General features: G+C 40.8%; 1 protein-coding gene across 1 annotated transcript in view; it reads left to right on the top strand.

The window, feature by feature from the left end:
- Positions 1-16673, top strand: part of SLC6A7 (solute carrier family 6 member 7) — a 115052-nt gene that overhangs the window by 81966 nt on the left and 16413 nt on the right. The window contains exons 12-13 of the mRNA XM_044277870.1: positions 6894-6994; positions 15849-16016. Of these exons, the coding sequence (XP_044133805.1) occupies positions 6894-6994; positions 15849-16016 (269 nt within the window). The remainder of the gene's footprint in view (positions 1-6893; positions 6995-15848; positions 16017-16673) is intronic.

Here is a 16673-nt window from a genome sequence, read left to right on the forward strand (position 1 = left end):
ATGGCCAGCATTCGACCCGCCTTTTCCCCCTCTTCATAGTACTTCTGATGCATAAAAGATCTCTTATGTATGGCCAAATCCATTAAATAGGTATTAAATTATTTATGTGCCTCCTGCCAAGCGTCTCTATTTATGGAATTGTTCTCGGCAATCATTGCTCTTTCCGATTCCTCCAAATGGAAACGTAGATTATTACCTAGAAGACTAGTTTGTAGTTTCACCCTATTTATTTGTTGTATTACAGAGACTGTAACCCAGGCCTTCATAACATCCCACACAGTACTTAGAGCCACGGAATCTAGATTATTTTCAAAATATGCTTTAAGATCTCTTTCAATCCTATCTAATGGTATCACTGTAAGCCAACGGCGATTTAATTTCCATGGCCTGATTATTTTTTTGTATGTTTCCTAAACTCCCAAACGTACAGCTAATTTTTAATGGAGAATGAGCTGACAAACCTTGCGCAAGATACACTGCTTCTAAACACATAGATGACATTTGTTCATTGTCCAAGGCCATATCTATTCTCAAAAGAGTATTGTAGGTAGTCGAGTGACATGAAAAGCACCGTATATCAGGGTTCTTTATTGTTCTGTCTTCATACACGTTCACACAGTGTGCAGTCTGACATTCAGCATAAACCATTCCTGTCTTCCAAATAAGAGGACTGCTCTTTGCAGGCTAACTTGTTTATTGGTCAATAGGTTGTACGCTCTGTGCGGTGCGCGTGAGTGAGAGATTGTAAAAGTGTGCAATTGATTTGTAAAACAGGACTGTTGATTGGCAAAACAGGATTGTCTGGTAAAACTACAAGAATACAAATAGCATGTATAAGTATTAAGCATAGAATAGCATGTACTAAAACATTACATTAACACTAAAGTACATGGTAAAATGGCTGCCTATACATAAGATTGCATGGCTAGCTCAGTAGTAACTCCCTGAGTAAAAATTATAACTGTCTGAACAGCTCTGCATAACATAATATCCCTAAAACAAAGGTAGATCTCTCACCAGATATGCTTTTACAAGGATGGTAGCGTTTAAGAAGGAGATATGCAGAAGGACAGCTCTGCTAATGTGCTCTGGTGACTGGAGACTTCTCTCTCCTAGGATGCTTTGTACTCCCACAATGCTTTGCACCACCCACAATGCAGTAGTCTTTGTAACAGGAAAACAAAGTGTCATACAGCTTAACACCGCTAGATGGTGCTATAACCACACTAATCATTACAGAAATACCAAGGCTCCGGAAGACGTGAGATCTGTAATAATTTTCCCTAACCCTGTTGGGCAGAACATTTATCCTCCATAAATCATAAATAAAGCCTCAATTCCTCTAATAAACGCCCGAATTGGGTACGTGGACTATCAAGCAAGGAATCACAACTAGTGAATTTATCCAGATATGGATGAACATATCTGTTAAAATCTCCCAATATATTGTAAGGACATATTGGACATGAGAAAACAAAATGGAGTACCTTCAATACCCATAACGGCCTCATTACAAGGCTTGGTGTCTAGGATAGTTCCCCCCCCCCCGCCCCGCCCTGCTGAATATGAGACCTCTCATTCATATCCCCCTCCTCTTCAATATCCAGTGTCCTAGGAAGGAGGTACCTCTCCATCTTTGTATTTTGGTCCTATGCTCCCTTCCCTCGGCGAGATGTTTGCAGGCCTGTTGGCGTAGCTTGTGGGCCTAATGGTGAGGTATGTGTGACAGACTGTAGGGTGGCATTCTCTTGCATAGAGCCATGATAGAGGTTTTCTTTCTGGCGCCTCCCCATCTTGTCCGTCCTTCAGTATCTCCGCCAAACCTTTGCTCCAGTTACACTGGGGCCCAGGCAACCATGTGATTACAGCACAGAGCAAGCAGGCCAGCCATGCCAGAGCCCATGTCTCACATGAACAGGAACCGGGGCTCACTCCAGGAGGTATTTTTAGTAGCCTTTTAGCTTTGAACATCAGCCACCAGGCACTTCAACTAGGCACCAAGCAACCTGTGTGCGGGCCCAGGAGCTAGATGGCAGTTAGTAGCAGGGTATGACCGGCGCACAAACGCTTAATTACTCACACATCCAGTCAAGGGGCCAGTCATTATTAGTTACGCCACTGCAACTACCTAAACATTACTGCAAACCAAGTGCAACCAAACCTTCACAATAACGGTATTCTCTAATGGCAGTAGCTTCTTCAGCAGTATAATTCTAATCCAATCTGATATCTGTGGGATATGTTAGAAAAACAAATCTGATCCATAGATTCCCCACTTTACCATTCATAGGTCTTATAGCATCTGATGCTAACGTCTTGGTGGCAGATATTCTAGGACACCTTTAGAAGTGGAGTCCAAGCTCCTATGGATCACAGATGTTTTGGTGGAACAGGGGTACCAATATATTATGCAAGTTGGTTTGAAGTTTCAAAACCATGGCTTATTGGTATATGTATATATGTATAGAGGGCTCTGTTCTATACAATAAAGCTTTATTCTGTGATAATTAGCCATTATTTATAATTATATAACCCTTGTAATCTAAGTGTAGCATTTCCCTGTTTCCCTGTTAGTATCATTATGGTGATGCTGTATGAAACACATGATAGTGCATTAAATTTAGCCTCTCACACACAAGCTATTAGATATGCACTGCTGATGCACAGTCACGTAGATGGCGGCTGTATCTGACCCATCTTGCTGATGTCTTGGAAGAGTGATAATGAAGTGGAAATTGCAAAACCTGCAATGATCAGCAGGGAAGTGGATATCACACTGAACTGCGATAGAACACGTTAGATCCATGCAGGGAATCCAGAATGTATATCAGTTTCTTTAAACAGCCCATGTCAGCAGAATCAACACGATCAAACCAGGAATACTCCCAGGTAGGGTTGATTCTACTGATTAAAATGATACCTGTCCTGTGAAAATCAGTTGTGAAATTCCCGAGTAAAAAATAATTTTATTTTCTATGCAAATAATGGATTCAGTGCACTAAGGGTTGTGGCCATCACTGGAAAGCTGAGGAGCAGAGGTGCACAGAGAGGTTAGGCCCCCAACTCTCAGTGCACTAAGGGGTGTGGCCATCACTGGAAAGCTGAGGAGCAGAGGTGCACAGAGAGGTTAGGCCCCCAACTCTCAGTGCACTAAGGGGTGTGGCCATCACTGGAAAGCTGAGGAGCAGAGGTGCACAGAGAGGTTAGGCCCCCAACTCTCAGTGCACTGAGGGGTGTGGCCATCACTGGAAAGCTGAGGAGCAGAGGTGCACAGAGAGGTTAGGCCCCCAACTCTCAGTGCACTAAGGGGTGTGGCCATCACTGGAAAGCTGAGGAGCAGAGGTGCACAGAGAGGTTAGGCCCCCAACTCTCAGTGCACTGAGGGGTGTGGCCATCACTGGAAAGCTGAGGAGCAGAGGTGCACAGAGAGGTTAGGCCCCCAACTCTCAGTGCACTGAGGGGTGTGGCCATCACTGGAAAGCTGAGGAGCAGAGGTGCACAGAGAGGTTAGGACCCCAACTCTCAGTGCACTAAGGGGTGTGGCCATCACTGGAAAGCTGAGGAGCAGAGGTGCACAGAGAGGTTAGGCCCCCATCTCTCAGTGCACTGAGGGGTGTGGCCATCACTGGAAAGCTGAGGAGCAGAGGTGCACAGAGAGGTTAGGCCCCCAACTCTCAGTGCACTGAGGGGTGTGGCTATCACTGGAAAGCTGAGGAGCAGAGGTGCACAGAGAGGTTAGGCCCCCAACTCTCAGTGCACTGAGGGGTGTGGCCATCACTGGAAAGCTGAGGAGCAGAGGTGCACAGAGAGGTTAGGCCCCCAACTCTCAGTGCACTGAGGGGTGTGGCCATCACTGGAAAGCTGAGGAGCAGAGGTGCACAGAGAGGTTAGGCCCCCAACTCTCAGTGCACTAAGGGGTGTGGCCATCACTGGAAAGCTGAGGAGCAGAGGTGCACAGAGCGGTTAGGCCCCCAACTCTCAGTGCACTAAGGGGTGTGGCCATCACTGGAAAGCTGAGGAGCAGAGGTGCACAGAGCGGTTAGGCCCCCAACTCTCAGTGCACTAAGGGGTGTGGCCATCACTGGAAAGCTGAGGAGCAGAGGTGCACAGAGCGGTTAGGCCCCCAACTCTCAGTGCACTAAGGGGTGTGGCCATCACTGGAAAGCTGAGGAGCAGAGGTGCACAGAGAGGTTAGGCCCCCAACTCTCAGTGCACTGAGGGGTGTGGCCATCACTGGAAAGCTGAGGAGCAGAGGTGCACAGAGAGGTTAGGCCCCCAACTCTCAGTGCACTAAGGGGTGTGGCCATCACTGGAAAGCTGAGGAGCAGAGGTGCACAGTGTAGGTTCTGCTGTCCATACATACATTATACAGACATAGTGCTGTGATGTCACAAGTTTACAACAATACTTAATGCACCAATCAGTAATATGTAGTCAGACCTGCTAAAATATGAAGTTGCACATATTGCGCAAAAATATGCACATCATTAATTGCCAATTTGCGCAACCGCGAATATATTGAAGCACTCTATCTGCATATAAAGCTATTGTAATGTTCTGCCATGCCAAAAATTTTCTCTAGTCTCGGGAAACTTCTAGCAGCTTGAAAAATGTAGCAAAACCCACGCCTGTATTGAGCGCGCAATACGCGCATATTTCATTGGCCAATTTGCAAATTTATGGCGAATATTTGTGAAATATTGCAAATTCGAATATTGCCCCTGCAGCTCATTACTAATGTCTAAAGCCTAAAGCACAAAACAGGAGGATCATACTCTGGAGGCATATAGCTTTATACAGTTGTGTTCAAAATAATAGCAGTGTGTTTTAAAAAAAATTAACAAAGCTCAAAATCCTACTAATAGCTTTAATTTCCATACATACAAATGCATTGGGAACACTACACATTCTATTCCAAATCAAAACATCAAGAAAAATATATCAAATTTGGGTTGTTCCTCCCCAAATTTTTCAAGAAAAGTGAATATTAGGCTGTTCAAAAAAATAGCATTGTTTATATTCTTGTTTACAAACTCAAACATTCACTATATAAACTGAAAAATGTTTGAAGATTTAGCTTTCCTTTGAATCACTTAAATAATATTTAGTTGTATAACCACTGTTTCTGAGAACTGCTGTACATCTGTGTTGCATGGAGTCAACCAACTTCTGGCACCTGTGAACAGGTATTCCAGCCCAGGATGACTGGACTACATTCCACAGTTCTCTATTTCTTGGTTTTGCCTCAGGAACTGCATTTTTGATGTCACCCCACAAGTTTTCTATTGGATAAAGATCCGGGGATTGGGCTGGCCACTCAATAACGTCAATCTTGTTGTTCTGGAGCCAAGATGTTGCAGGTTTACTGGTGTGTTTGGAGTCCCTGTCTTGTTGGAACACCCGTTTCAAGGGCATTTCCTCTTCAGCATAAGGCAGCATGACCTCTTCAAGTTTTCTGATGTATTTAAACTGATCCATGATCCCTGGTATGCGATAAATAGGCCCAACACCATAGTATGAGAAACATCCCCATTTCATGATGCTTGCGCTACACTGTCTTCACGGTGTACTGTGGCTTAAATTCAGTGTTTGTGGGTCTTTTGACAAACTGTCTCTGGCCACTAGACCCCAAAAAAGAACAATCTAACTTTCATCAGTCCACAAAATGTCTCTTTAGGCAAGTCAATGTGCTCTTTGCCAAATTGTAACCTCTTCAGCACATGTCTTTTTTTCAACAGTGGGACTTTGCAGGGGCTTCTTGCAGATAGCTTGGCTTAACATAGGCGTCTTCTAATTGTAACAGTACTCACAGGTAACTTTAGACCTTCTTTCATCTTCCTGGAGCTGATTGTTGGCTGAGTTCTTTCCATTTTGGCTATTCTTCTATCCATTCGAATGGTAGTTTTTCACTTTCTTCCACGACTTTCAGGTTTTGGTTGCCTTTGTAAAGCATTTGCGATCATTTTAGCTGTGCAGCCTATCATTTTCTGCATTTCTTTATATGTTTTCCTCTCCAATCAACTTTTTAAATCAAGGTATGCTGTTCTTCCGAACAATGTCCAGAACTACCCATTTCCCTCAGAATTTCTGAGAGAAATGCACTGTAACCTGCAATTACAACATCTGCTGCCTTTCTTCCTTAAATAAGGGCAATAATTGCCACCGGTAAAAAAAAAAAAAAAAATGACCTCATTAATTGAACTCCACACTGCTATTATGTTGAACATGACCCTTTCAATTAGTGATTCAATTACACAGAATCAGCAGCATGCATGTCATGACTGTTGGGTCTGTTGGATTTCTATTACTCTACTACACCTGCTAGTAAATTATTTGCCATGTAATAAAATATCATTTCTACCAAAAACAGTAATTAATCAGGTTAGTGATGTCTGACTGCTATTATTTTGAACACAACTGTATATGTCAGTGTCACTCTGACATTATTTACTATTACTGTCTTAAAAAGCAAAAAGAAAAAGGAGAGGAAAAAAACTGAAATACAAGAGAGAAAAACATGAGTCCTAGGAGACTTTAATGTCATACACAAATTTTCTGGCAAATTGAAACACTTTTGATTCATGTAGAATCGATTCGGACCCAAATGATATTTTTTAATAGATTCATTACAATCGGACCCAAAATAATTTTCAAGAAATTCACTCATCTCTAGTGGTAACAAAACAAGTCAAATAAGTTAAATCACCCAAGCCCAACAGATAGGTTAACAAAAACTACCACAAGATTATTGTAATTTCAAGGTCATGTCTATTGCTTCAGCTGTTTTCAATGTCATCTGCTCCATAGCACAACCACAATCGGCAATTTCTTTTATGAACAAAAAAATTATTAAAAAGGCATTTAATTGTTTTTGTAATATTTTACTTGTCTAGGAATCAAGAGTTTCTGCAGGGATATACAAATGATGCTGGGATTTAAGCCAGGAATATATTTTAAAGCATGTTGGGCCTTTCTATCACCCGTCACCTTAATTGTGAGTAATTTTGCTAAATGTTTGCTATAAGTTTACAGTAATGTTAAACAATACTTGCATACTCTCCCAGAATATTCAGGAAGCTCGCATTACAAGGGGAGACCTCCTGGACCCCAGAAGCACAGTCAAGTCTCTCAGGCGTTGCATTCTGATGACCCACACACCTCCCCTCCTTCCCGCAGTTCTCTTCACTGCTGGGTGCCTCTGCAGACAATGTCCCGACACAAGACCCTCCATCAGGATGTTGTCTGCAGTATTGCCAGTAAAGAGGACTTCAAGCTGCAGGAACCAGGAGAGGTGAGTGTGGTCTAGGGTCTTGCTATGTTAGTTGGTATGTATTCATGTAGTGGGTCTGTGGTCTGTTTTTGTTTATGAGGTTAACTTTTTTTTTAGAAGGTCTGTTAATTTGGTCTAGTTTGAATTCTGTATTTATTTAGAGATCTATTGTCAGGCTTTTTAGGGGTCCGGTCTGTGGTCTCAGAAGTCTATATTTGTTTAGGGGGTCAGAGGTTTGTATTAGTTTAGAGGTCTTGTATGGCATCTATGTTTATTTACGGAATCAGTTTTTGTTCTGATGTCTGAATTTAGGGAGTTTGTATATATTTAGGGGGTTTAGTCTAAGGTCTGTATTTATTTAGAGGTCCCCTTAAATGGATTTTAAGGGGTTTGGTGTGAGGAAGTCTGTTTAGGTGGGGTGGATTTACAAGGTTTTTATTTGTTTACGGAGTCTGGTATGGCGTTGCTGTTGATTTAGTGGGTCTGGTATCTGTGTTTAGTGAGTTTGTATTTGTTTAAGGAGTTTGGTCTTGAGTTTCTATTGGTTTATAGGATTAGTATTTGCTTAGGGGGCCTGGTCTGGTGTTTGTTTATTAAGGAAGTCTGTTTGTTTGAGGAGTTTGGTCTGGTGTTTGTATTGATTTAGGGTGTCTAGTTTGGAATGTCTGTATTTAGATTTGTATTTACTTTAGATTGTGATGAAGGGGGTCATATTCATGTAAATATTTAAGTAAAGTTAAGAAAAGGGGTTGTATACCCAGGATAGGTCATCAATATTTGATCAGTGGGGTTCCAACTCCTGGCATCCCTGCTGATCAGCTGTTTGAAGAGGAGGCAGTGCTTGTACGAGCACTACTTCCTCTTCAAGATTACACTGTGTGTCGTCTTGGAAGTCTCAATGGCACAGTGTAATTACAAGTGCTTGTTCCATTCGCTTAAATGGGATGAGCACTTGTAATTATACTGCACGGTTCCCACAAGCGAGACGCCATGCAGTGTAATCTTGAAGGGGAAGCACTGTCGTACGAGCGTCACCTCCTCTTGAAACAGCTGATAGGCGGAAGTGCTGGAAGTTGGACGCTCACCAATCAGAAACTGATGATCAATATGTACTGGCTGCACAACCCCTTTAAACAATTTGGGCTGCAATTCATCCATTATTTCTTAGAATTGTCTCGATGTCACATTTAAAAGTATCAGTTAATACATAGCCTTTGGCTAACAATCACCTTTCTTTACATTTATATCAAAGAGGACCTTTCATCTCTCCAAACATTGTGAACTAAGTATCATGATATATACAGCGGCGCCCAGGGATCTCACTGCACTTACTATTATCCCTGGGCGCCGCTCCGTTCTCCTGCTATGCCCTCCGGTATGTTCGAGGACTTGGTTATAGTAGGGGGAGACTGCCGTTGTTCACCTGGGCGTCGCCTTCTCCCAGGCTGTAGCGCTGGCCAATCGCAGCGCAGAGCTCACAGCCTGTGAGTTCTGCACTGCGATTGGCCAGCGCTACAGCATGGGAGAAGTAGACGCCCAGGAGAACAAGGGCAGTCTCCTCCTACTATAACCAAGTCCCCTAATCCCCTAAGTCTCCACTTACTATAACCAAGTGACCGAACATACCGGAGGGCATAGCAGGAGAACGGAGCGGTGCCCAGGGATAATAGTAAGTGCAGTGAGATCCCTGGGTGCTGCTGTACAGATCATGATACTTAGTTCACAATGTTTAGACCGATGAAAGGTCCTCTTTAAGTTTTATTAACCTTTTTATTTGAATTAAAACTCAACTTTTATTTCATCCACTCAAAGCTTATAAATCATTAAAAACCCAGCAACCTATCACTGTGTGTCCATATATTGCTCTGTCAATTTCTATTGCCGGCGACATGCACTACCACTTACACTCCCTACCGTGTAACACATTTAGTTGTTTCTGCCTTGTCATCAGAAACACGAGTGAGTTTTAATTCTGTAACTGTGATAGATCACTATTAAAAACCACTATTCATTACTCCCTGACATGTTTTGCCAGATCCCTGGCATCTTCTTGGGCAATAGGGAAACATGGTGAAAAAGGAAATTAATAGCCAATGGCTATGTATTGAATATTAGGAGGAACCGAATACCTATACATTTATCAGGGTTATATTGAAAATAACCTCTAAAAGGAGACACATATGGGTGACAGGATAACTCGATTCTTACGAATTTGCCCTATTTTGGTGCTAACTTAAAAAAGCCAAAGTTTGTTGCTCCCCTTTAAGACAACATATTACAATGGTGATCAAGAAGCATAAATATCAAGTGAAACCTGTGCCTGGGTCAGTGACAGCTTGCTGTTTCCCTAAGGTTGTGGAAAGCCCTTCTCTGTAGATACTCATGGCAGCCTCTCTGCCATGGAACATTGATTAATTGCATCGTTTCCACTTTATAATTTGCAGTAATACAGACACATCTTAAATAATGTGCGTCACATCTGCCTCATGCTTTAATTTTTTGGACAGAAGGGATAGGACTAGTAAAGTGACCTCAGGTGACATTTTCCAGAAATGAAATCATTTTAACTTTTTCATATATGTAACACTATATAAAAACTGTAGCGTTTATACACTGCTTGTCCAAAAAAAAGTCGCCACCAAAAATATTTTGTTGGACTGCCTTTAGCTTTGATTACGGCACGCATTCGCTGTGGCTGTGGCATTGTTTCGATAAGCTTCTGCAATGTCACAAGATTTATTTCCATCCAGTGTTGCATTCATTTTTCACCAAGATCTTGCATTGATGATGGTAGAGTCTGACTGCTGTGCAAAGCCTTCTCCAGCACATCCCAAATATTCTCAATAGGGTTAATCCATGTGTGAAAATTATGTCTCATGCTCTCTGAACCACTATTTTGCAATTTGAGCCCAATTTGAGCCCGATGAATCCTAGCATTGTCATCTTGGAATATGGCCGTGCCATCAGAGAAGAAAAAATCCATTAATGGAATAACCTGGTCAATCAGTATGTTCAGGTAGTCAGCTGACCTCATTCTTGGAGCACATACTGTTGCTGAACCTAGACCTGACCAACTGCAGCAACCCCAGATCATAGCACTGCCCCCACAGGCTTGTACAGTAGGCACTAGGCATGATGGGTGCATCACTTCATCTGCCTCTATTCTTACCCTGATGTGCCCATCACTCTGAAACAGGGTAAATCTTGACTTATCAGACCATTGCTCCAGAGTCCAATCTTTATGCTCCCTAGCAAATTGAAGCCTTTTTTTCTGGTTTGCCTCACTGATTAGTGGCTTTCTGACGGCTACACAGCTGTTCAGTCCCAATCCCTTGAGTTCCCTTCGCATTGTGCATGTGGAAATGCTCTTACTTTCACTATTAAACATAGCCCTGAGTTCTACTGTTGTTTTTCTTCAATTTGATTTCACCAAACATTTAAGTGATCGCCGATCATGATCATTCAGGATTTTTTCCCACCAAATTTCTTCCTCGAATATAATGGATCCCCACTATCCTTCCAGTTTTCCATAATGCATTGGACAGTTCTTAACCCAATTTTAGTAGTTTCTGGAAACTCCTTAGATGTTTACTCTGCTTGATGCATGCCAATGATTTTACCCTCCTCAAACAGACTAACATCTTTTCTACGACCACGAGATGTGTCTTTTGACATGGTTGTTTAAGAAATGAGAAGCAACTCATTGCACCAGTTGGGGTAAATAACTTGTTGCCAGCTAAAAGATAATCGCCCATGCAGTAATTATCCAATAGGAGGCTCATAACTATTTGCTTAGTTAAATCCAGGTGTCCTGATGTCCACGTGTGGTGAAATTGTTTTACATGTGAATTTGTTTTAAATATAAAAGCTCTGCTTACACACTCAGTACAGTCAGTCATAGCTATATTTTCCTTCACCCGGGGCAAATATTCAGTTGACCTTTTTGCCCTGTATTTCAATACTTTGGCCAATGCAGAGTGACTTGTGGTGCATGTTCCCCCAGCACCTAGGCCACGTGGTTTGCCAGCCAAGTCCATACATACTATAAAGACTATGAAGTTGCTATAGGGCCCTCCCCGGAGGAACTTCATTTTTTTGCCAAAGTAGGCGGAAGCAATTGACCCAGGTTTCGGGGAAAGGGCATGGGAAGGAACACAAATTACAGGCCCTTCCGTCTTGGGTACTTAAACCGAACACCATATTCAGTGGCTCAATAAGGTCTTTGTTATGTGACTATCTCTCTTATATGGATGCCACTGAGTAACTTGAAGATACAAATTCTCACTTGAAAATAATTAAAGGTGCTGGCCACTTTTTGGCTATTGTTGACCAATGTGTTTGTAAGATGACTATATGCACTTACTAATATCGTCGTTGTTGATATTCTACACCATTTTCTATTTTACACATTGGTCAAAAGTGGCCAACCTCTTTAAGGAAAAAATCCATTATATCTTTCATCTGAAATATTGGCTTTATGCGCTCATTAATGTCATGGATCACGTCATTATGATGCGATTTATATTAATTTACATGCTAATAACCACTTCCTCGGAATGAATCCATTTTCAAATCCAACATATTCATTTAGGTAAAATGTTGGTGAATCTACATAATATAATTGGTTTGTATGAACGGCAAGTGGAAATTATGAATAATTTAGAATATCATTTGAAATACAAGAACTATTGGGAACAGTGACATCAAATGATTTGGAAATTTGTGTTTGGAGGTGACATTAATAAAGAGGGTTAAAATGATGATTGTTGTTTTTTTTTAGAGAGCAGAATTGATCATACTGCAATCATTGGCCTACAGACTGAAATAACCCAGAGATGAAAAATCGAATGTCATATTGACAAATGAAAGAGACGTTCTACCATTGATCTTAATTAGTTATGTAGTTAGAATATCCTAACATATTTGTAACAGACATAGTAACAGGCAATATTGTCTGGATTGACAAGTAATTCGACTTGAATTTTGTAAAAATTTAAGTTGCACTCGAATCCAAATTTTGGGTGATTCAGTTTAGGTAAAATTGGGGTTTTGGACAGAGGGGAGAGAAGAAGGGCAGGAGAAAAAAAGAGAAGAGAGGGGGAAAAGTCCTAGTAGACCTTAGAGTGTCCTACACAAATTTTCAAGTCAATTGGAGGACTTTGAATTTGAGTAGAATTAATTTGAACCGGAATTGAATCAGTGGACCCATCTTGCTGAATCAAATGCCAAATGGAATTTTTTGCGATTTGGTCATTTCCACTTAGGGAAAAAAAATCTGTCAGGAAGAATCACTCCCAGTGTGCAAAGCTAGTAGAAAACTACTTAACATTATTGATGAGCCTGATGGAGTTGAATAATGCAATCAATACTATTCAGGTTTAATTTTATAAAAAAAATAATGGAGAGTTTGAATTTGAAGAGTATATCTGCTAGACTTAAAAGGGTATTCCCATCAGGCATTTACAGCATATTTAGTTAATATGGCATAAATGCCTATGCGGGTATACCCTTTTACAAATGAAACTGTTTGTGCCAGCCAGTATTTTTAATCAAAGGAAACCTATTAATTTTTTTTGTGAATTGAGTACTTTTTTAAAACACTGTGTCAACATAATGTGTTCTTCTACTTTAACTAATGATTGCTGGGATTTCTACTCCTAATATGGTAATAAAAAAAATACATTTTGCTGCTAAATGGAAACTAAAAAAGTCACTGAATTAAATATATACCCCATTAAAACATAGCATTTATTGATATCTCTTAAAAATTGTATATATATATATATATATATATATATATATATAAAAATATATATATATATATACGGTATTTATCCCCCACAAAAAAAGAAAATTAAATACAAATATAAAGAGATCGCAATGAGTGTATGGGACATGAGCGAAGGTATCAGGAATAATTGAATATAACAACTAATATGGTCACATATGTTGTAATATTACCACAATTATAGTTACTCACAGTCCTGAAGACACTTGTGGTGGATGGATTTTCAATCATCAGACTCATTACTTCTGGTTGCTCAGTAATGTTGATCGCGAATATTCTAATTGCAAATTTTTATCACGAATATTGGCACTTCTAGAATTCGCGAATATCTAGAATATAGTGCTATATCTTCGTAATCGTGAATATTCTAGATAATATTTCCTCACTGCTTCTTGCTTGCGGGTCAATGAGAAGGCTGCAATATCTTTGACTTTAGGAGTAGTGTCGATCGCAAATTTTTGTATCGTGAATTTTTCGCAAATTTTCCGATTGCCGTTTTTCACAATCAAGAAAATAATGACTGGAGATCACGAATTTGCAAATATATGATGAATATTTGCGAAATATTGCGAATTAGAATATTGCCTCTTCCGCTCATCACTGTTGCTCAGGACTTTGTTGTCTTGTCTAGTTGTGGAGATTCCGAATAAGTTGCAGAGATCTGAGGCTAAAAATACAAAGTCCACTTTTAGGCATCAGTAAGACTATCCCTCAATATCTATTCTGTCCCTGCCTAAAAGTGGAGTAATCGCCCCAAAAGGGGCGGCCCCATTTATCGGTGGCTGTACCCTTACTGCGGAATCCCTACCTGTCTGGTATTCACAGTTGCAGATGATGTCAGTCAAATGAAGTAAATGTCCCATACAGAGTAAGATCTCCAATGTTAATAAAGTCCCGACGTGTTTCCCCTAAGTGTATATCAGTTCATCAGGGGACCAGTTGAGGAAGCACAATGGCATAAATGATATGCAGCCAATGGATAGTCTGGCCCTGCGACAAGTAAACTTACCCGCCATAGGTTTAAAGGATAACTGTCATAAAGCAATCTTTAGTTTATTCACATACCACTGTTTTCCTTGAGTTTTCCCCTTAGTTGCAGCTGTTTTGAGTCCTATATTATGAGGATCTTCTCAAGATTGCTTCTTTGCCAATTCTCTGAGGCCAAAACTGCTTCCCCTCAGTTCACATACAAACTTGCTGTAGACAGTAGCTTCCTGCCAGCCAATCAGATTGGATTACTGAGAGACACGCCTCCTCACTCTGAAGCCCAATACAGGCATGCAGTGTGAAGGACCGCCCCTTTGTCTTCCTAGCTGGAGACAGATGAGCCATAGCAACGGTCTTTTAAGGGAGCAGTGGAAAGGGACAGAGGATATTAATAAAAGCTGGTATTATAAGGTAATTACAGATCTTTTGGCAATCATTGACAGACTAACTCAGGTATAGTGATCATTGACAGACTAACTCAGGTATAGTGATGGATGAACATTGGCCGGATGGCTCGCGAACGCGATTAAATGTTCGTGAACCGTGTGTTCTCAGCGGGCCCCATAGACTTGAATGGCAGGTGAACCTGAAAAACCTTCAGATCATATTTGCAGCCACCAAAGAATCACTAGAAGTGCACAAATAGTCCCACAACATGGACAGTTACATACCAGATGTATTATTCGAATTTGCGATTTCCATTCATTATTTTTTTCAATGTAAAATATCGGCAATATAATTTTTGCGTATGCTAATGCACTAAATAGGCGCCTGTCAAGAAGGTAGATCACATCCCTGCCTCAATCAGTTTTTTTGTGGGGCAACTGATAAATCACACCAGTAGAAATTATTTGTTCCAATAGCGTTTGCCACTATCTGTAGTTGAGGTAGCGCAGCTAAACCGCAAACAAATGCTGCACTACCCAAATGCACTATATAGAAAGTATATTATTGGTATATAACACCCATGCTTCAATCAGTTTTTTTTGGGGGGGACAACTGGTATATCACACCAGTAGAAATTATTTGATCCAATAACGCTTGTCCCTCTATATACCTGCAGTATCTCAGCAGAACCGCACACAACTGCTGCACAATACAAATGCACTATAATATACTTTCTGTTAGAAAGTATATTATAAGTATATTACACACCTCAGTAAGTCGCACCTATCGATAGCACACCTATACCAGTCCTTAAAAGGACTTTTGTGGCCCTATTAGCTAGCGATTTGTGCCCCTAACCGTCTGTCCCTGCTCCACACAGCAACCTCTCCCTACACCGGCAAAAGACTGAATGTAAAATGTCTGCCAGCTCGTTTTTTTTAGAGGTAGGGGGTATGTCCATGTGCTAAAACGTCTCAATTGGCTGTCCTGTACCACCTGATGGATGTGTCATGGGTCAAAGTTATTCACAATGTAAAAGAATATGGCGGGCGCGAATATCCCCATATGTTCGCATGTTCGGCAAATCACGAATGGGCAAAGTTCACCGCAAGGCCATCTCTACTCAGGTATACATGCCTAACTCTAATAAACTAGCAAATAAAATTTTTTGGGGGACAGTTATCCTTTAAAGAGATATCAATAAATGCTATATTTTAATAGGGTATATATGTAATTCAGTGACTAATCTCATGTAGCTGCCTTATATTGTTACACACCAGTGACAAGTGTTTTTTCTAAATGGAAACTACCAATATGCAGACTATTTGCTGGTGGATTTTTATTCTTAATGTACAGAGTAAAGAAATTAGAAACTAAAATAGTTCCTTGTAATCAGCTGCTCTCATGTCCTTGCAGGCTCTGCTGGTATATAGTATTATAAAATACCAGCCATCCCAGTACGGAAGCTATCAATTCCCCCTCTGGTCAGAGGCTTTGGGAATCCTCATGGGGCTTCTTTCATGCATGATGATCCCCATTGGCATGCTTGTTGCCATATTAAAAGAAGAAGGAACCTTATGGGAAGTAAGTAATACTCTCTATGCAAAATATAATGTATAGGCTGTATACCATACAGATAGATTGAATGTGTTGTAATGAATAGTGCTTATAACTGCCTGTTATGTTGAGATTCCAGTCCTACTTACTGATCTAGTTGTAAGTACAAATAGCTGAAAGGACTAAAACAGAAATAGAGCTACTCTTTGTTTTATAGGCCTTCAGTGTTGCAGCTTGCCCTATTTGCTTAAAGTGGACAGCGCTGCAATACCAGCCAATCTAGGGACAGGAGCTGTGCTGTTTCTGGAAAATAAGTGTCACATTTTATATTATTAGAACTACAACCCTATTACTTTTGGGACATTTCAATCTGATAATGTTATAACATATTACTAAACAAAGGCATGTCATAAAATTCTAACCAGTAGAAATCCCAAACACAAAGATACCTAGGTCCCTTTGGTATTTTTGCCCCAAAGGGGCACTATCTGAAGGTGCACTGAGCTGCGTGGTAGTCTCTTGTGCGTTGGGTGGCCAAGCTCATGTGCAGGGAAAATCCGTGAGGGAGCTGAAGCACTTAAAGGGGTTGTGGTACCATTAAATATAATTTTAATATAATTTGACATAAAACACTAGTTGCTTTTATAATTTACTTTGTGTTAGGCTACATACGGACATACTGAT

The sequence above is a fragment of the Bufo gargarizans genome, chromosome 2 (assembly GCF_014858855.1).
Source record: "Bufo gargarizans isolate SCDJY-AF-19 chromosome 2, ASM1485885v1, whole genome shotgun sequence".
Classification (NCBI taxonomy): Eukaryota; Metazoa; Chordata; class Amphibia; order Anura; family Bufonidae; genus Bufo; species Bufo gargarizans.